The sequence below is a fragment of the Topomyia yanbarensis genome, chromosome 2 (assembly GCF_030247195.1).
Source record: "Topomyia yanbarensis strain Yona2022 chromosome 2, ASM3024719v1, whole genome shotgun sequence".
In the NCBI taxonomy this organism is placed as follows: Eukaryota; Metazoa; Arthropoda; class Insecta; order Diptera; family Culicidae; genus Topomyia; species Topomyia yanbarensis.
Window position 1 is genome coordinate 466,996,560 of NC_080671.1, and position 20,660 is coordinate 467,017,219.

At 39.8% G+C, this 20,660-nt stretch overlaps 2 protein-coding genes and 1 pseudogene across 2 annotated transcripts; 2 read left to right on the forward strand and 1 right to left on the reverse strand.

The window, feature by feature from the left end:
* The first annotated feature begins 3,185 nt into the window (after positions 1-3,185).
* On the forward strand, positions 3,186-4,480 carry LOC131686152 (bis(5'-nucleosyl)-tetraphosphatase [asymmetrical]). Its single transcript, XM_058970332.1, has 3 exons — positions 3,186-3,341; positions 3,410-3,768; positions 3,829-4,480. Exons 2-3 carry the CDS (start codon positions 3,596-3,598, stop codon positions 4,085-4,087), a joined length of 432 nt encoding a protein of 143 aa, XP_058826315.1. The 5' UTR covers positions 3,186-3,341; positions 3,410-3,595; the 3' UTR covers positions 4,088-4,480.
* Positions 4,481-4,581: 101 nt separating this feature from the next.
* On the reverse strand, positions 4,582-5,688 carry LOC131686151 (uncharacterized). Its single transcript, XM_058970331.1, has 2 exons — positions 5,542-5,688; positions 4,582-5,448 (listed from the first exon to the last, which is right to left on the reverse strand). Exons 1-2 carry the CDS (start codon positions 5,605-5,607, stop codon positions 4,621-4,623), a joined length of 894 nt encoding a protein of 297 aa, XP_058826314.1. The 5' UTR covers positions 5,608-5,688; the 3' UTR covers positions 4,582-4,620.
* Positions 5,689-14,763: 9,075 nt separating this feature from the next.
* LOC131681215 (putative nuclease HARBI1) lies at positions 14,764-15,906 on the forward strand (annotated as a pseudogene).
* The last annotated feature ends 4,754 nt before the right edge of the window (positions 15,907-20,660 follow it).

The window sequence follows — 20,660 nt, forward strand, 5'->3', positions numbered from 1 at the left end:
CCTAACAGTTCAGCATATCGATATAAAGACTGCCTATCTCAATGGAATACTGGACGAAGACATTTTTATGCGCCAACCACCGGGTTTCAAAGCTCCGGGTAAGGAGGAGTTTGTATGTCAGTCGGCACGTTGTTGGAATAAAAGGTTAAACGAATTTCTGATGAAGCTGGGATTCAAGGTGTCTTCAGCGGACCCATGCTTATACGTGAAGTGCACGGGAAATGTGAGAGTGTACTTACTGGTATACGTTGATGATATACTTCTCGCATCAGCTGACCTAGCGGAGATGAAGACAGTCTACGACAATCTGAGTAATGAGTTTGAGCTCACGTGCTTGGGCGAAATTAGACATTTTTTGGGGATGGAAGTGCAGCGCGAGAAAGGAATCTATAAAATTCGACTAACGCAGTACATCGACAAGCTTATTACTGTACATGGTATGGAACACGCAAAGACCACAAGATCACCAATGGATTCCGGATACCTGAAAACCGGTGAGAGTAGTCAATTACTGGAGGATTCGACAAAATATCGGAGTCTAGTAGGTGGATTACTATATTTGTCTGTAGCAGCACGGCCTGACATCGCTGCCAGTACGGCAATACTTGGACGAAAGTTTTCAGCACCCACAGAGGCAGACTGGATTGCAGCAAAACGCGTGCTACGATATTTAAAATTTACACGCGTATATTTTTTACGATTGGGTGGTGCAGTAGATGAACCGTTAATCGGATACTCCGATGCTAATTGGGCTGGAGATCCAGTAAGCAGACTATCAACTTCGGGAGCTGTATTCTTTTACGCTGGTGGTACGATATCGTGGACAAGCCGCCGGCAGCCGTGTGTAACACTTTCGTCGATGGAGGCGGAGTATGTCGCCCTTTCAGAAGCTTGTCAAGAGACTATCTGGTTGAGGCAGCTTCTTCGAGATTTTGGTGAGGTACAAACAAAGCCGACTATAATCAAGGAAGATAACCAAGGTTGTCTTGCCTTCGTTCAATCGAACAGATCCAGTAGAAGATCCAAGCATATCAGCACCAGAGGAAGGTTCATTCAGGAGTTGTCTGAGACGAACGAAATTGCTTTGGAGTATTGCCCAACGGATATCATGGTCGCAGACGTTATGACCAAGCCTTTGGGACCACAGAAGCATGGTCAGTTCTGCACGATGTTGAGGTTAGAGTATCCTTTGTGAAGTGAATATTTGTTGAGGAGGAGTGTGGAATAGTACAACAATAATCCCTTCACTCAACTCTGATGTAACTGCACTTTGCAACTTGGCAACCCTGGCACCGAGCGCATTTGGAGGGAACCGCCATTCTTGTAAAACCGTTTACCGCATACAGTTCAGTTTATTTGCACTTCAAATAAATCTTCCGTTGTAGTGTTTCTCGCGTGTGCATATTTCTTTCCGCTGTGAATCCGAATTCCTCGAGGTTTGTGCCAGCTCTGCCATCAAATGCTCCGTGCGCGACTGGCATATTTTAGACCCTCCAGTCATTAAGTCCTCGGCACGGAACTACACCTTGACTTAGGGTCTCCTACTTTCAGTCGCCTCCTACGACATGGGAGCAGGACTCCAGTGGCTCAATTCTAGGCCTCAATAATTTCTTATTGCTTAATTTTTGTTAAATTAACAATTTGTTTCGATTTTAATGGTATATTCGGCGTTTTTTTCGCTTAATAGTGCACTCTTTCGCGAAAAAAAGCAAAAAAAAATCGAGAAGAAAATCCTAAGTAAGTCGCACGCCACTGTCATAAGGAATACGAAAAACTATTTTTTGGCTCTAATAAAGGTTTAAAATTACGGGAGATAGTTTTCAGGCCGTGGACTTCTACCTAAAAAACTCGCATGGGGGGGAATGCTGCACAGTTGCCATCTTGTGATGAAATTACTAGAAAAACTTATTTTTCTAATCCAATACATGTTATAAATTCGTTTTAACAACATTTGAACTCATCCCTTTATTGTGCCAAGAAAAAAATCCGAAATATATCCATTTGTTCGAGCTCTACAGTAGTGAATCCCCTTAATGGGATTTTGAACTGGAACCTACCAATTCAAACATCTTTACTATTCCCAGAAGGTAAAACATGAATACTTATCATGAGAGCCGAGTTAAATATTCGAACACTGATGTGAAGCGAACTAAATTTGGTTCCCTTGGGGGTAAAGAGGAAACTATTTTATTCTCATCTGCCAACTGAGCAATTTATCTCCGTTGCTCCACCAGACTATGATGAGGTAAAAGCAGAGCATCTAATAAAGGTTGGCTCTGTCACAAGCAAGAGGATTTAGCAATGAGAGCATGTGGTTTCACTTTGCTCTCCTAGTTACTGGGCAAAAAATGCGCACCAAAATAAAACTCATGTTATATGCGGGTAAAATATTTCTCTATCTCTTCGTTGCAAAGATGAACAAATGAAGCCAGCCTACAAATACAAATGTTCTTCAAAATTTTCAAGATTTTTCTTGATTCGAATTCTATTGACAGGTCTCGTATTCGATCGGAAGGAAACTAATATATAAATAATTAACAAATGATTGATATGGCGAGTCTTTATTCAAATATTCAGCGTTATTTGATATATTAATTATTCACGATACAGAATTTTCGAATTCAAATTATTTTATTAGGCAACTTGCATTGATCATGATGCCAACACTGCGAAATGGGCCCTGTGGTAATTAGTCAAATTCAAAGACGTCATTTGGGTTCCACGCTGGCTCCAGAAATCGCTTACTAGTTGTCTTGTCTTGTCTTAGGTTTGAATGCTCGCATATGAAATATAAGAAAGAATATTGGTGTCCGTGCACGACACTGAACGCAGCTGGATAAGTTTGTTGTAGGAGATTTACTTCTGTTCCTTTTGATTGTCGTTTTTTGCGCTTTCGTACCATTCGGACTTGCTTGCCTTTTCGTTTTCTGTAAATTTTATGCATAATACCGAATAGATCTTACCACTATTTAAAAATAAACTCGAAGTGCTTGTTAAAAAATGCAAAAAAGAATAAAGCGAAAATAACTGTGACAGAAAATATGCAAAAACAGAATATTTGTAATTTTCAGTGTACTCTTTCAGCCTTCATTTAATATCTTTACCTTGCTTCTACTATCTTGAAAGAGAGAAGACCACACACACACTTTCAAATTTTGCGAAATCGTTTTACACGTTGCTACACAAACACATCTAGCCTTTACTGTCACTACGTAAATAAATTAAACATTATTTTTTCTTGACTTAACACGCAAGTTCACCTCGTTGAAATTTTCACTTCGTCAAAAACTAGTACGAACGTTTGCAACGACATCAAATTACCTTCTGTAGTGTACAACAACGTAAGTAGAACCTTCGGGAAGTAAATATACAGGCTGAAGTAGATTTTTATATCGTAAATTCTTTGCAGGAATTTGCTCCACTGAGTGCAGAAGAGAAGAAAAAGAAACCGAGCCTTCTTCCGCAGTGAGCAGCACAACACCGGCGCGATAAGGTAGTGGTGAGCACTAGCCGGCTGCAACAATATATACCGAACACCAGCAACGAAAAAAGAGTCATCATTTCGTCCTCAAATAGAAAACTGTCAGATCTGGTGATGGCAAAGCGGGCCGCCGGATTTCTCATATTTCGGCGGGTCTGTGAACGAATAGAGTACTTGATGCTGCAGGCATCATACGGGCAGCATCACTGGTCCCCTCCGAAGGGCCACGTCGATCCCGGCGAGGATGATTTCAAAACTGCACTTCGGGAGACGACCGAGGAGTCGGGGTGAGTCGGTTTAGCACTGGTAACCAGTTCAATAGTGACCTCATTGATTCTTATCTTTAGTTACGTGGCCGCTGATTTGCAGGTTTTCAAAAACCAAACTCGAACACTCGAGTACAAGGTCAAGGGCCATGACAAGGCCGTAGTCTATTGGCTAGCGGAGTTGATTAACCCTTCCAAGGAGGTGAAACTTTCCGACGAGCATCAGGATCTCAAGTGGCTCGAGCGTGACGATGCGATACAGATCGCCGGCTACGAAGATTTTGCCGCAATGGTCCGACACTTTGACGACAAGATCAAACAGGACTACGACCAGCTGTGAATAAGTTTACCCGCGGCAGTGAACATTCGAAATACCTAACTATATATAAATAACGAGTTTTCCTTTTTTTCCTATTACCAGCATATATGAATATATTTAAACAAAGAAATGGCTACCGTCGAGATGCAAGGTAATATCGATTTACAAATTATATCCAATTAGCTTTTGAATCGTCCTCGTCGCGTTTGGATCCGATTGGCGGGGGCACACAAAGCACCTACTCAGAGCAAAATGTTTTTGGATGGCCGTGGTTTCAAAAATCCGGCTCAAAAAATATCCATTGCGTTTTAGCCGTTAATGATGGAATATGTATAGCTTGCAAAGTACTAATGAAACAAAATGACAAAAATTAAGGCTCAGTGAAAAATAAAAATTTAACGCAACTATCGCAAAGCAGAGTATTGTTTGACTTAGTAGAGAAAACCCTAGGTAGTTCTTTTTGATACTAGAATCGATTAATTTTCGTTATTTAATCCATTTCATAGCTCAACCTGTTAACAATCGAAATGCTTTTACTGTTTTGTCGCATGTAATTACATAGCGTTCTTCTTCCGTGAATTCTTTCGGTATTTGAGCCTTCTCGTTTCGCTACTGTCGTCGCCGTCAAACTCTTCATACTGATAAAATTCATCGTCGTCATCCTTTGTACGGCATTGTTCTTTTTCAAATAATTCCTGAAACGTTTCGAACTCTTCCAATGTGACAAAGGCCACTTTGACGGCAAACCGTTTATCCGAAGTGTCCGTTATCTGATGCAGTTTAGGATTGTTGCTGAGTTCACCGGGATCCGCCTTCAAGTTTCTTGGTTTGAACAACCCTAGCCTTTCGAGGAACACATGTCGGCACCGGATATTATCTAAATCGGAAGCGAAAGCACACGATTTTACCACCTCTAATACTTCGATCCGCATCCGCACCAGAATGTAATCGATTTTGGCCTGTATCGATGCCGAACTGTCCACCACCAGGTTGGGACAGTTCATGAACAAACGCCACACATTTTTGCGGGTTTCAAAGTGCGAATACAGAAAGGCCATCCGTTGGGCCAGCTGGTTGTGATCGGTTAAATCTAACAGTTGAGGATGTGCCGCGAGTAGTGCTTGCATCTGTCTATCGCCAAACTGGCAGGAGCGCCAGCAGTTCATACTGGCAGTAAGCCGACCGGTTGGCCGTGCCAGTACATCTGGATTTCCGGCTACGATCGACAGGAAATGAGCCGGTTCAATGCCCTCCTGTTCCATTAGCTGGTGCGTTTGCTGCCACTGCGTAGGACCATAGCGGGTCAGTTGCGGGGAGGATGCGAACAACTTTTCTAACGTTGGTTTGTCTAGACCGCCGATAGTCGATGCGAGGGAATCGATCTGAAACGGGAATACCGGACGTTTGTTGAAGTGCTTTTCCATGATGAATTACGATGGAAAAATGCAACTATAGACGGGATATTATTGACTTACCAGTTGTGGAAGCGGTTGCGTGCAAAAAGTACGAGTACCATTGAACCGCCGTATGATTCCGAACATGTTCACGGTGTTTTAATGTTTCTGCTGATTTGACTCGGTCCGGTTCACATATGATTGATCAATCAAAACAAAATGTTCATTCTCGTGAACACTCAAATGAATTGCACGTCTAATCAAAAGAGATTAAAGCTACTATAGTATAGAGTGAGGTTGGTTGCAAAATTGTCTAATGAAGGACATTCGTTGAACCGATGTTGGACGACGCACAAATAAACGTTCAACAGACGCCCATCGTTGGACCCGTGTTGGACGATTTTGAAACTATTTTTTGGACTTCTTAGCGGGAATCCTCTGTCTCGTGGGCTAATTGAAAGATCTCAGTTCGTGTTGACACGCAGATGGCACGATGGTGAGCCATTTGATTTTTTTTATATGGAGTTAGGAATATTTTCGACGAGTACTCCGTCAAAGTATTCATTTTGTCGAGTAGTCGTTGACAACCGGGTTGTCAAACATCAGTTGAGTTATTTGATGCCAACGAAACGCGCACCAATTTTTTGTGTTTGAATATATACAAGCATACGTTGATTATTCTATATTAAATGGATAAAACAACACTATATTTTACAAGCACTTCAAACATTTTATATCGTTTGTCATCATATTAAATGTATGTGCAGTTTTTTCGCACATATATGAAAGGTAAAATGAACTACTTAGCACGAAACCATGCATATGATATTCATTTAGGCCATTGCAAATATTTTTTAAAAATTATGTCAACCCCCCCCCCCCCCCCCTTCAAAATCGCTGAAAAAAATCAGGGGGCAAATAAATTTTTTTAAAATAACCAAAATTCAAAAAATTGTCACGTTTTAAGAACAACAATAGCTTCCATAGAGTTTTGCTTTTCGTAACTGAAAACTATTATGGTAGTTTTAGAAATTACCATCCCATGATAATTTTTATTTTGACCATTCTCGGGTAAATGTGAAGTTTAAATGAGATCATCGATCCAGTCCAATATCAAATGAAACGTTTGCTAGTCGCGGAAGGAAGGACCCATCTGTGTATTATCAAACGAAAATCTCATGGAAAGGCTAATACAGACCGACTTCTGAATCGATTCCATTTTAAACGCAACAGTCGATAGAGATATAATCGATCGTTGCATTCGAAAATAATTTCGATAAGGAAACAATCTGAATTCAAATCAGACTCCTGGCTATTTATATGTGGTTCAATATTCAATATACATGAGCTTTAGCGAAAAGTTTTTGACAATTAAAGATTTCATATGGGATCGTAGTGTTCATACCGTATTTCCGCAGCCATATGTGCGATTCTTATTAACTTGATCAGATCAAAATCTGCTACCAAACGTTCCATTTAAGGCTAAGCTTGTGAAAATCGAATAAGTCGTTTTTCAAGAAGCCGAAGAGACATTAATTCTGAAATATTCCATGAACCAGAAACATGCGAAATTTTCGAGATAGACGCTGGAATCAAAAGAACTTTGTCTGGCCATCAGCGATCAAGAATGCTCTAGCAAAGCTAAATATAGATCTTACAAATAATGGTATCATCGGCACTTACCGCAGGGGGAACCGGAAATCCATTATCGATGTCAATTTTTGTAGCCTTGGAGTAACCGGAAAGATGGACTGAAAAGTGTGCGAGGATATATCCACAGCGACCACCAAGCGATCTGGTACAGCATTGATAACAGGACTATGAACTACACATGAATATGAATATGTAGGAGATATATAAACGAGTGAAGATGGAAAACAGCGATTTTTCACAGGAACGTGTCCGTCGCAGAACTTGAATTTGAGGGTATCCTCTTCAACCTAAATGCGAACGAGTTCACGGCACTACTAACAAAGGCGTGTAATGCGACCATACCAAGGGATGGGGAACCGAGAAACGGTCGCCGGGTGCAATACGACGATTATCGATCTACGTATAAGTTGCCTCCGAGCTTGGAGAAGTTGGAGATCACTTCGGTTTCTCATCTCACTCAGTTCAGAAGCTAGAAATCGCTCCGCTGCAATAGCAGGGCAAGTAATCAAATTTACCCGCACGACGCTTGGTCTATTTGCAAAGGCAAAAATTGATTCCTTCTGCCTAGTGTGTGAAACGTGAGCAAACAATGAGTGACAATGCAAGGCAAAAGTATATCACGATGTGGGCAAACTGTGTTGCTGTTGACTACACGAAATATCCGGTAATACCATCAATTCATGAAGGGGATCAAATGTTGAAGGTGAACTTGAAGTTCAACGTAGCTTGCGGTACTTTATGCGGTGCAATTCCACCATTTACGTCATGCGGTACTGAATATGTTAAAAAAACATTAGTCAAGCAGAATCATTCGCTTCCCAGAACAACATGAAACACGTCATCGAATGTAATGACATTTTATACAGTATCCCAGCGTATATAGATGTTGACAGTATTGAAATAAAGATACATGACCTGGCACCACGTACTAGTTCCTTCGCTATCAAACAAATCCTGTCAAAATACGGAGAGGTGAATAGTGTTAAGGAAGATACTTGGAGGAACTTCTTCCCAAGACTCCGCAAAGGCGTTCGTGTGGTGAGAATGCGTCCGACAAAACCTATTCCCTCTTACTTGACTTTCACATGCAAATCACCTCATGGTGTTGAATATTCTCAACGGATACTAGTCACGCACCCAGGACAGATTCCTACCTGTCAATATTGTGATCATCCGCTACACCACGGGAAACCTTGCGCAGAGAAGAAAGAAATTCCACCTGATACGACCAAAGACGGTATACAATCATCGTATGTTAAACCACAACCAGTTGGTAAACCAACGACTGCAGACTGGGCATTCACAAACACCAGCTCAACAACGATCGGCCCCAGTACCACTAAACCAACTGCCATTACCAACATCGAAGTAACAACGATTACAGCAAATGTTTCCAAACCAACAACCAACACCACCAATAAGGAATCTAATACCGATGAAGAAGGATTTACAATAGCGACCCGTAAGCACAAACAACAAATAAGAACATCCGACGATGAGCAAGATGAATGCAGTACTGATGATGACATGGACGTAAACGAAAACGCGAGAGAAGACGGACCAAATGACCCCCAAGGTGCGCTCCACGGCTTAGTTGTGCTAACGCATTGAGCCGTGTCAAATATATTTAAAATTAAAAAAGAAGTCAGAAAGCTCAAGGGAAGCGAGCTGCAAGAACCGCTCTCAACAAAGCGGTCAAGCTGTACAAGAAAGCCTTGCCACAAAGCCAACGCGAATTTCCTTAGGAGAGACCTACAAAGTTGGCATAACAAAGATAAAAGGCTCAGCTGCACCACCTGAAAGGTGTCCGGAAAAGATGGAGGTCACCATCGAAACATGAATCTATTTTCGCCGTACAGTGAGGAGGATGATCACAAAGATGAAGATCGATTTACCAACAAACAGCTTATCGAGATGGCGAACGCCATTAAAGTGAAGTGATACATGAGAGCCCGGATATGTTCAAAACGATCCGATAATTGGAAGCGACAAAAGCTGATGTTGCTTCCGATGCCGGGACAACATGGAGATCTTTCAGCGTAGTCAATATATCCCTTGGTAATGTTAGAGAGAAGGAGTAATCCTGAACAAGCTAACGAAGTACGCGGACCGTGAGAACGGCATCTCATGTAATTCGGCTTCCTTATAGGCAGGTCTACAGTGAAATCCATCCAAACGGTTGTGGGAGCTTTGGAGACAGCAGAGATAAGGATATCGTTTTTGCGTGGTGGTTCCCTTAGACGTGAAGAATGCTTCAATAGTACTAGCTGGGAAGCAATCGCCCATTCGCTGAACAGCATGAGTAACTCTGCAGGATATTATAGAGCTACTTTCAGTACCGAACACTGATCTACGAGACAGACAAGGGAGAATCACAACTACAACTGACGTTCCTCGACTCGACGCTGTGGAACGCAGTGTACGATGGAGTATTGAAGCTGAACCTTCCCAGAGATATAACGATTTTCGGCTTCACGGATGATGTGGTGTTCCAAGTAATCGGACAATCGCTAGAAGAGGAGACACTCGACACGGAGACGATTGCCCATCATAAAACAGAGTTGGTGATGACTAGCAGCCGAAAGACAGCGCGGTCGGAAAATATATCATCGATTTGAACTTTTAAAGTTACGATGATTATGTTAAGGGGAAGGCTGTGAGAGCAACCACAGCTTTGCTTGAGGCGCCAGTGTACTGGGCACCACGAACCAGCTGGAATCGCCGGACCGAAGCATGTGAGCAGACTAGTTTCACCGTCAGGGACAAGATCGAGTAGGTCGAGTGAAACACCAGCGGTGGGTCGTCGAGTTTTCAACGAACCGGAAGCAGCGAACCAGAAGCTACGCTCCATCCGGTATCGCCGAACCGTCCTCGCCAAGTACTGGTTGGCCCTTTGAGTAGGATTTATGGACTATGCGAGAAGATTGCGACAAACTGGGAGCTAAATGATTCACGCAACAGGTATCGGTATCGGGAGAACTTCCGACGAGGAATTGAGATGGCTCGCGAAAACAGGAACTAAATGGTTCACAGAAACGGGAGCCAAATGGCTAACGGAAGTTCACCACTGCGATTAGCCGGATATGTGTTCGGAGCTAAACCGCTCTAATGTATCATTTTGTCTTAAGACTGAATCATCCTCCCCACGATATAACACTTCGATGCAGTCTCGTGGAACAAAAGGAAGGAAGAAAAGTAAGGACTATTAGTAGTGGTTAGACACAAAAGTGAATCCCACCTAGAACCAATGCACCTTTGAAGCTATTTAACCATACTATAAAACATACAGACATTTTCAGATATCGACGAACTGAATCTAGTGGTATACGACGCTTGACACTCCGGGTGTATCTTAAAAAGTCGAATTTCAGAGTGATTTCACAGTCTTCCTTATATGAAAAAGGCAAAAAATGAACTGATGATTGCTATACATTTCATAAATCCATACGACTATCAAATGAATTTCTCTGATGTGGCTATCTACTGCGCAACAAGATGGAGAAAAATGCAAAGATTTCGAAGATGTACACGGAACCGAGCCGAATTACTATCATGTACCAAACAAACAAATCTACAAGTCTTCAAGCACAAGCGATAAACCAAAGCTGATGTTTCCACTAGAGTTCGAAAAAGTATAGTATGCACAGGATGTACGTTCGCCAGGCTACTGTATACGAAATACGCAATAGAAAAAAATATCAGAGAAAACCATATCTGAGATGAATAATTCCATTGACGCACACTTTACCTTTGGATTCATTCCAGAATGTTTTCCAAAAGTCCATAAGTGAAATGTTGCAATCCTGTTTCTGTACATTATTATCAAGCAGGTTCACCTTTGACCGATTTTCATGCCTTGTGTGTACAGTCGGTCCATGTGCCGCCACAACGGAACGAAAACTATTCAAGCAACCAAAAGTTAATACCTTAAAGTACTCTTAAATGTTTACATTAAGTTCTTAGAGAACTTTCAAGCTTTTATTGGGAATTTAAAAATTGCACTGTTGGGAAAATTATTTAAAACGAAAACTTTAGCATCCCTTTGCTATGTGAACTTTTGATTGATTCAGTAATGTTTGCTTGAATTTTTCTAGTAAAACAAATAGCTCAACCCCGCTATACGAAATCACCCTGCGGAAACGTCCACGAGAACAATCGAAAGAAAATGCAAAAAGAAAAAAAAATTGTGTTTATTAAAATAAATATTTATTTTTTGTTTGCCCCCCCCCCCCTTCAGAAAAAAAATTGTACTTGGACATAATTTTTAAAAAAGATTTGTAATGGCCTTATTTAAAAATTTATTGCGTATTTAAACAATTGCTTCGAAACCTATTTTCGTTTAGTCGATAAAATTTAACTTTAAATTACAATATATTTCTTTCGTTTAGTTTAAATGACTTTAAATTAGCGAATATTTGAATCGCGCTTCGATTTTCGCTTTAACATTTCGATCAATGCGTTGAACTTAATGCATACCGTTTTAAACAACAGCTTCAAATGGGGCCATGCATAAATAAATAAAATGCTTAGGGGGTAGTGGTATATCAAATTTGTGACGATGTGTGATGAAGGGGAATACTGTAACAAAATGCTACGAGGGAAGGGAGGGGTCGAAATTCGCCGAAAAAAAGTTAGATCATTTGTGTACGGCCCCAATGGATAGGGTTACAAAAAGGGGCGGGCAACTGGCTCAACATTTGCGATACGCTACAGGGTGGCCAGACCTACCGATTTATCGGTAGTCCTACCAATTTTGGTCTTCCCTACCGATTCACAGACGACCAAGGCAAAACTACCGATATTTTGTTATCCCTACCGAAAACTACCGATTTTTGTTGATTTTGGACACATCCTATTCAACATTCATTTTTTTGGTTGGATTTGTCTGAGATCTGTGTTTCAGCATTTTACAATTCTATGCACTACGTTTTTGGTAACGACGCTGAATCCTGCTGGATAAAGACTCGACACGTCATCGTTTGTTTACCATTTATCTGTCAGTGTCATTCCAATCGAGCACAAGATCTGTCAATGGCCCTCGTTCCAGAAGGATTCGAAGCGATTTTCTTCGGATTGAGTGCTTTTGACAAGTCTCGTGCTCCATTGGAATGACACTTACAGATAAATAATAAGAATAAGATAGAGTTGGCTAGTCTTTATCCAGAGGGATTCAGCGTCTTTAGTTTTTGGGACAACAACCCGGGCTACCGATAAACTTTTAGTGATCCTACCGATAATAAGGAATTCTATCTGGCCACCCTGCGCTCGAATCAACCCTCTAAGAACGGTTGGTTTCAAAATCGTCCAATGAAGGACGTTCGTTGGACCAATTTGGACAACGTCCAAATAACCGTTCAATGAACGTCCATCATTGGACCCGTGTTGAACGATTTTGAAACAATTTTTTGGACGTCTCAGTGGGAATTAGCCAAGATTTTAGTCTTTTATGAGGAACGAGTACCCAAATAAATAAAATCTTTCCGACACGCACAGAAATGAGCAAGAGAGTGTGCCAGTGTAAAGTTTCAATTCAGCACTGGCGAATCGCCTGGACGGGGTCCATATTATTGTCTCGAATCAAAACTCGTCGAAATGTCAATTGACGATAGGTTCATCCGGAGTGTTCATTTGTGTTTACATTTTGCTAGCGTTGCCAATTTTAATTTGTGTCCACCACCCAATAGGGATCTTTAATTTGGAAAAATTGTGCCAGTTTTTCATATGTATTGGTAGCGGGTGTCCTTACGAGTACACTCATATCATTCTTAAACCTTAATTATTCTTTTATGATTTTTAAATTAAAAAACAAAACAAATTAAATTCAACCAGCAAACTGACAGTTGTCCTGCTAAATGACGTATCTGCAAATATTTCGTTCGCCTCATTGTCAACCGGGACAGAACCCCACACAGCATGATCTGGTACTTTGTCAATCCGCTAACAGCCTGCCATCCTAGCCAGTTTCATCTGCAAACTATGGTAGATCTGATAAGGCAACCTACACGGTTAAATAAAACAACCTGCAACATAAGTTCTTTTAACTTACTTTTGAGTTGTGCGTCGCTTTCGCACTTATTAGTGTTGTCAAAAACAAAACGAGAGATTCGACTCAGTCGAGGTCTTCCGTGGAGGAAGGTACTTTTGAGTTGTTTGGGGTATACTCAAAATTAGGTAAATTCAACTTAAATTTGAATATAAAAAGTTGTAATTTTTGCCGTGGTTAAATGGAAACTACCTTCAACATGGTTTACCTAATTTTAAGTTCCCCCATGATACCACGAGATTGAGTCAAAGGAACTCAATTTTAGGTAGTTTTTCGTTTCCGTGTATAGAGTCGTGCAAGTCGCATGGGTTTGGATGTGTTATTGTCCTAAAAGGAAACAAACTAAAAAATGTTTTTTTCAATAGTTTCGGGCCAAAAAATTTAAAAAGACTTGAGATATTAGGTGATATGAATAAACCGAGAAAATGCTCATGCTATTTCTTGTTTGAGCAAAGTAAACTTGTTGAGCATTTGTTCAAATCGGTACGCTAAATCGTTTACTTTGATCAAAGTAGGTTCGAATTTCGAACATAGCATTTGCTCGATCATATTTCTGTCAAACAAGTTGCTGCTCAACAAGCACGTTACTAACCATGTATTTTGTTTACGTTGAAGTCAACTTTGATCATGCATACGAGCTTAGCTTTCGTGAAAGACGAGCCGTTAACCGTTGTGTCCAACAAAAAAAACACCTTTAATCTTTGCGCCCTCATGATACTTTTCAGTCATCAATTTAAGTGCTTAATTCGCTCTAGTTTTAACAATTGTCAACGGATTTTAACCAAACTTGCAAACAATCGGGAATTCATTCAAGTTTCTTAGGCTGTATATGTTGGTCAGGTCAGATAACCGGTTCCGGATTTATATGAAAATTCCGTTGGGTTTGTCCGAGGGTCATTTATGCTATTTTCATTAATTTTTTAACGTCTAGCTTTAAGTCTGCTATTAGGTGATATGAATAAAAATCAAACTCGAGCTTACTTTGCTAAAACTAACATGTTGACGTTGTTTTTTGAGTATTTACTTAAATTGGTATGATAAAAATATCTCACGAGTAAAAACTTTTCGAACATCAAACATCTATCAAATTGGTATGAATAAAAGTTCAAAATTTGAGCATATGCTCAAAACATGTTGAGCACGGCATTCAGCGTGCTCAGGTAGCATTTACTTTTTAAATGTGAATTGTGACTGTAATCAAAATGTATTCGTTAAATTTTCTGCCACTTCCACTTCCATTAATTGCTGGAATAAACAATTGGGAATGTGATCCCATCCGTGCTGTGAAAATTTACACATCTCGACGTTTCGGGGATGACAGAAATTTCAAAGATTTGTATAGATTTTCTCGTCAAAACGTGGACCGTTTGGTAGAACTTTTTTTGGCCGATTATGATGAAACGCGAGGAGGTGCTTTAAGCAATACACACAAAATGAAGTGTTTTTTGAGATACGTTGGTGACCCAGGTTTTCAGGGAAGTAGAAATATTAAATAAATAGCGCATATTTTATTAAACATTGCAACAACAAAATTAACTTTTTGATAGTTTAACTAGTGATATTCACCTGATGATTCGATTTGTGATAATTTTCTATAAAACGATTGCATGTTACATGTAACCCAATTGATTGTTTAATCGACAGATTTGATGTTTTTAGCATCACACTTTAAAATGGTGTTTGAGATTAGCTTGCTTCCAAATTTCAGGTTGGAGTTGGCGAGGACCTCGGTGTTCACCAAACAACAGTTTGTAAAACTGTATGGAATGTATGTCAAGCAATCGTAGGCAAGGCTCACGAATGGATAAAGTTCCCTTTAAACGTTGCTGATTTAGAACAGGATAAGAAAATTTGGCAATCAAAATATTCGTTTCCTAGCGCAATAGGAGCAATTGATTGTACTCATATATTGATCAAAAGTCCACATTCCTTTAAAGATTAATTCATCAACCGCAAAGGTTTATATTCCTTCAACGTGCAAGCAACATGCAATGCGAGCGAATTATTTACCAGTGTTGATTGCAGATGGGCTGGATCGGTACATGATGCACGCATATGGCGCAACTCAGATATTTACAATACAATCCATGAAAACGAAAGTGGAGCAATTCTATTAGGCGACGAGGCGTACCCATTAACCCCATGGCTTATGACACCATACAGAAACCCAGTTTCTGATCCGCATAAGAAATACAACATACTTCACACGAAGGAGCGAGTTATAATTGAGCGCTTATTTGGTCAAGTTAAACAAAGATTTCCTATTCTTCAATCCAAGATTCGAATTAAAACAGATCGAGTTCCATCAATGATTATTGCATGCTTCGTACTACACAACGTAGCTAAAATCCTAAATGATGGTGACTTCGAAGTGCCAGAAGGATCTACAACAAGCATTCCTGTTCCAGTTCTTCTAGACAGAAATGTAACTGTGACTATGCGAGGTAAAAATCGTCGAGAAGCTATAGCGGCCTTCGTTGACAACAACAATCTATTGCGAATAAGATGAATGTATAATAACTGAAAAAAATATATTCCAGTTCAAAATTTTATTAAGAATCGTTTTTCAATATTTGAAGCTTATGTTCTGCAATCTCCTTTTTAATTGCAATCAGTTGCATTTCTTCCATATGCCTCTCCCTCTGCATCTGAAGCATTTGGCTTTGTTGTTTTTGAATGAATTTATCCTGTGATTGAATAAGCTTGAGTTGTTCCTCAAGAACCATTCTTTGCAGTTGTTTGATATTTGGTTTACGTTTCACAGCTTCCCCCTATAAAAATAATATCCATGAAGAAGATACAATAACATTGCTAGTAGCACTATTTCATAGAAAAAAGAATAAGTTAAAATAAAATGGAAACATGCGCGAGAAACTTATATGAACTAATCCATTACTTCGATGTAATTCAAGCAAATATAAGCCAACAAGCGTGTTCTTTTGACTATGTTAACGGAAAAAAATTTAGGTGTTGAAAATAAATACCACGTTTACAGTTCGCGATATGTCGGGATACGACGAAACTGTGGAAACGATATCAACATCTTGCTGATCAACAAAATTTAGATCGCCCTCTTCTCTGGGTTGCAAAGCCTCATCCGACATTAAGCTGTGTAAGTTCAAACTTTCTAGAACAGATGTTGGGTTGTTTCTTGTTTTCCCGATTGACAAGCCATCTTAAATAATTGGGCAACATGTTATTACATTGGAAACGTATCGATTATACTAAATCTACAATTCCGTGCTGTTACACTCGGATTGTCGACGCCCCCTAAAAGCTCGAACAACTTTTTCTCAGCAGCATTCAATACCATTTTCGGGTTACCTGTTTGTTTTAAATCAGTTTTGCTTTTCAATCTGGCTTTCATGTTGTGTATCTTTTTAATCAGTTGGTCTTTAGTCATCGAAATTCCGTATCTGATCATCATTTCGTTGCACATATTTTGCGCTGCTGTGGCTTTTTGGCTCTTTACTACAGGCGACTGAGATTTCTCCAATAAAATAATACCCATCTGTTCCAGCACTGCAAGGAAATGAAAATCATCTTCACATTTATTTCCACGCTTGCGTTTTTTTGATTCAGCGGTGCTGGTATTCGGTACAACGTTTTCATCGTAATCTGCTAAAAATACACAAATACCGTACATTTTTTGCAGATAAATCAAGAAAAAATGGTACTTACCATCAGCATCGCTGTTCAAAAATTCCTCCTCGTATAACATTACTGGAATCGGATAAGCAAAAAATTCGCAATGCGGGAAAATCTAAAAAAAATTGTAAACAAGTTACACGACCAACCGGTGGCATATGTTTGTTTGACAGAGCAAATGCTTTGTTCGAAATTCGAGCCTACTTTGATCAAAGTAAATGCTTCATCATACCGATTTAAGCAAATGCTTAATAAGTTTACTTTGCTAAAACAAGAATTAGCATAAGGGTTTTCTCGTTTTATTCATATCATCCATAGCCCGTACATGATTAAAACTTATATGCAGCCCCTTCGAAGTCATTTAGGGATCGTAATGGCCATATCCGGGTATCCTGGCACCGGTTCTGGAGGACCTAGTAAATCCAAAATGCACCATCTATACCAAAAGGCATACCAAACATTACGTTTTTTTTGAAAAATGTGCAATGCAAATTGAATACTCATGAACTATTCCTGGACCTTTTCGGAGTATCCGGGACATCCAGGAACAAATTCCTAGAGACTTCCAGGAACCGATTCCCAGAAACAGCAAGCCTTATCTGTGGAATATTTAAACCAGCATATACATATCTCACAGCACATCAAATTACATCTGCTTGATGACCTATGAACAATTCAATCACGTTTTGAGTCATTTGGGCATACGGGGCCACTTTACGACCGGTTCCGGATATTCCGGAATCCGGTTCTTCGGACTAAACATTTTTAGTGATTGTACCTGTCATGTGACACATCAAATTATATCAGTTCGATGATCTATGAATATTGCGATCTCGTTTGAAGTCATCTGGACACATGGGGACGGCCTGTTACGTAGTAAAAAAAATCCAGAAGCCCTTCCTCAGGTCCCCGTTTCTGCCTCACCAGAAACTATGCTTGGTGATGTTCTAAGATGTCACTAAATACCAATTTCCTGCTTGACGAAGGACACTGAAATATCCTGGATTGAAATCTGAAAAGGTATCTGGCTACCAATATAGCAATATTCGAAGCGAATTTATCTATTCGTGAGTCTTGATTATGACTGCTTGATACACGTTCCATATATTTTAACAAACTGTTGTTTAGTGAATACAACGTTTTGTATGATGCAAAAAATAGCATATCTGAATAGGATCCGTCGGAATGGATTAGGGAGTAACTAAATAACCATTTTTCATCGAGATTTAACCTATACTATTTATCTGGAATCACAAGATTAGGGAACTATCATTAGTTATAAAATGTTTTTGTTGTAGTGATTTTTATGAAAATGATCGCTAATTACTTTACACTTAATTTTTTTTTAAATCAGGGCCACCGTCGTATAAAAACAGCAAGTAATCGAAGAGGAACTGGTAGAAAATTAAACGAATGCGGTTTCATTACAAGAATCAGGTCACACTTAAAAAGTAGATGCTATCTGAGCATGCTCAACATTTTTTAAGCATATGCTCCAATTGTTAATTTTTATTCATACTAATTTGATAGATGTTTGATGTTCGAAAAGTATTTGCTCATCTTATTTTTTTATCATATCGATCTGAGTAAATGCTCGGCAAACAGCATCATCGTGTCAATTTTAGCAAAGTAAGCTGGATTCTTGTGTTTATTCATATCACCTATTAACTCACGGTACTAATCTGCATCAGAATATGCCTTAACCCGCACACCCCGAAAGATTGAGTTCTACAAGAGTTCTACAAGATGACGACACGAATGAACTCATGATGAATGAAGTTCATGTTTGACAATTCTCGGTGGTTTGTTTACTTTGTCAGTTGCGTGAGTGCGAGTGCAACGGGTGCTCATCTGTTACATTCGAACTCACGTAACTTCCATGTAAACAAACCACCGAGAATTGTCAAACGAAGTTCATCTGGCTCATTTTGTAGGGTTATGTCGGTTGGTGTAAAACCTAATGTGGTTATGCCACATCGCTTTTGCGCGTGCTGCAAGGGGTGAGTCGCTTAGAACAATGTGCACTACACACTGTATCACTTCCGATAACACGATATAAGATTACGATTCACAGTAATACACGATCATTTCACTCGTTACCACAATGTGTGGCACACTGAGGCACACTTCTGACAACTCAAAAACTGTCAACAAAGTGTAGTTAAATGATCATAGCAACCATTGCTTTTGTTTTACTGAACACCATGGCACATCGTGGCACATCGAGGCACATTGCGGCACAAGCTACCACCCTTTTTGAATTGTGAGCACATTTCGATTTGTGTTAAGCGACTCACCCCTTGACGTGCTGTCTTAAACTAGGGATAGTCCAACGATATGTTTGAGTATATGTTCCTATGTTTGAGTAAGCCGGGCAAACGAGTGAATCACAGGTTCCCTTGTTTCCGACGGCGAGTCGGTAGCCACCTCGCCCGGCGGATCCTCAGTGGCTTTGCGCCCCTTCCTTTCCTAGGCCTCAGTTATGCGGTACCTCTTAAACATTCTAACTAGAACCGGTTGTGTCACCGGAGCCGGAATACGAATTAGAACCAGTCAGCATTCCGGCTGAGCTTAACTGGGAAGTTTAGTAAAATTTAATCTGGAAATGAAAAATTTCTGGCAACGCTCCAGCACTCAGTTGAATTCTAACGATTTCACCACCTGGGCGCCAGGTTGAAGATATGAAATGAACTTTGTTTACTTTCGACAAGTTTTGATTCGAGCAAACAACATCCAGCCCCCGGACGTGTTGTCGTTAACGTCCAACATTTTTCAAAGTTTTTCAGTGATATACAATATATTCAACAGCAGTGATGGTGATTGATGAAAATATTGTTGATCTAAAATGATGCATATCAACGTTGAATGTTGTATACTGAACCAATTGTCCTTGCTTATCAGGTCATCCTATTTGTAGTAGGCGATAAAATCCAAATACATAACGCGCCAAATAGAACTTTTGATTCGTCAATAAATGCTGTACTATCTATTGTCAGAGGCAACTCAGCATTGAGTGAAGATCGGTCCAATATGAATATTTTCTCATCGCAATCGATAACTTTCGATGCTTGAAGAATGAATCAAATAGCACTCGTTTGATTTTTTTAGGTATGAAAAGGAAGATATTTTGGCATCAATAGTACTATCCGAGGCCCTAGTACCATAAAGGCTCGTAACTATAGGTTTCAAATGCCCTTCTTATGCATATGAGCGTCAAAACTGTCTCAATCACTTCGATTGAATTCGAAAAATATTCTGGATCTCGTGCCTCACTTCTGAATGGATAAGAATCGAACATAGTGAAGCATACTCAGTTTGACAAATGATCACGCGGAATGAATGAATGGAGGGAATGCAAACAAGCGAACTTGGTTACGCATATCATCGATACTGATTTGTTTGTAACTTGAAAATAGGTTACCATGGAAGGTTTTTGTCTGTACACATATTCGTGCATCGAAACCATGGATTACTATCAGGTTTGATTGGGTGATGAGTGGAAATTTTGATGAAAATTGGCTTCACTGTACAACAGGAAAATGAAGTTAATCGTTTAGTAGCTAGTTTTTCCTGTTGAGTTACGTGTTAATAGGTTGAAATATCACGAGAAAAGTGTGATTTTGCATAAAAATTTGTTGTCAACTTTTCCATTCAAGTATGTGAAGCAAGATGCAAAAAATACGTCCGTTCGTTCCGCTTAGCGCCGCCTGTTGTTGTTTATTGAGGCTTTAACTTTGGAGGTCATTCGCCTGTAGAAAGAATTGAATAAACTACATGTCATTTTACAAAGGTAAATGTGGAAATATTGAAATGTTAAGATTTGTATCTGTTGTATTTGTTGCTGTTGCTACTACTG

Bases quoted from the DNA above. Each gene is read 5' to 3' on its own strand.
- LOC131686152 (XM_058970332.1), top strand. From the start codon at position 3,596: ATGGCAAAGCGGGCCGCCGGATTTCTCATATTTCGGCGGGTCTGTGAA. The intron at 3,769-3,828 runs GTGAGTCGGTTT...TCTTATCTTTAG, and splicing joins GAGACGACCGAGGAGTCGGG to TTACGTGGCCGCTGATTTGC.
- LOC131686151 (XM_058970331.1), bottom strand. From the start codon at position 5,607: ATGTTCGGAATCATACGGCGGTTCAATGGTACTCGTACTTTTTGCACG. The intron at 5,449-5,541 runs GTAAGTCAATAA...TTCCCGTTTCAG, and splicing joins CGCAACCGCTTCCACAACTG to ATCGATTCCCTCGCATCGAC.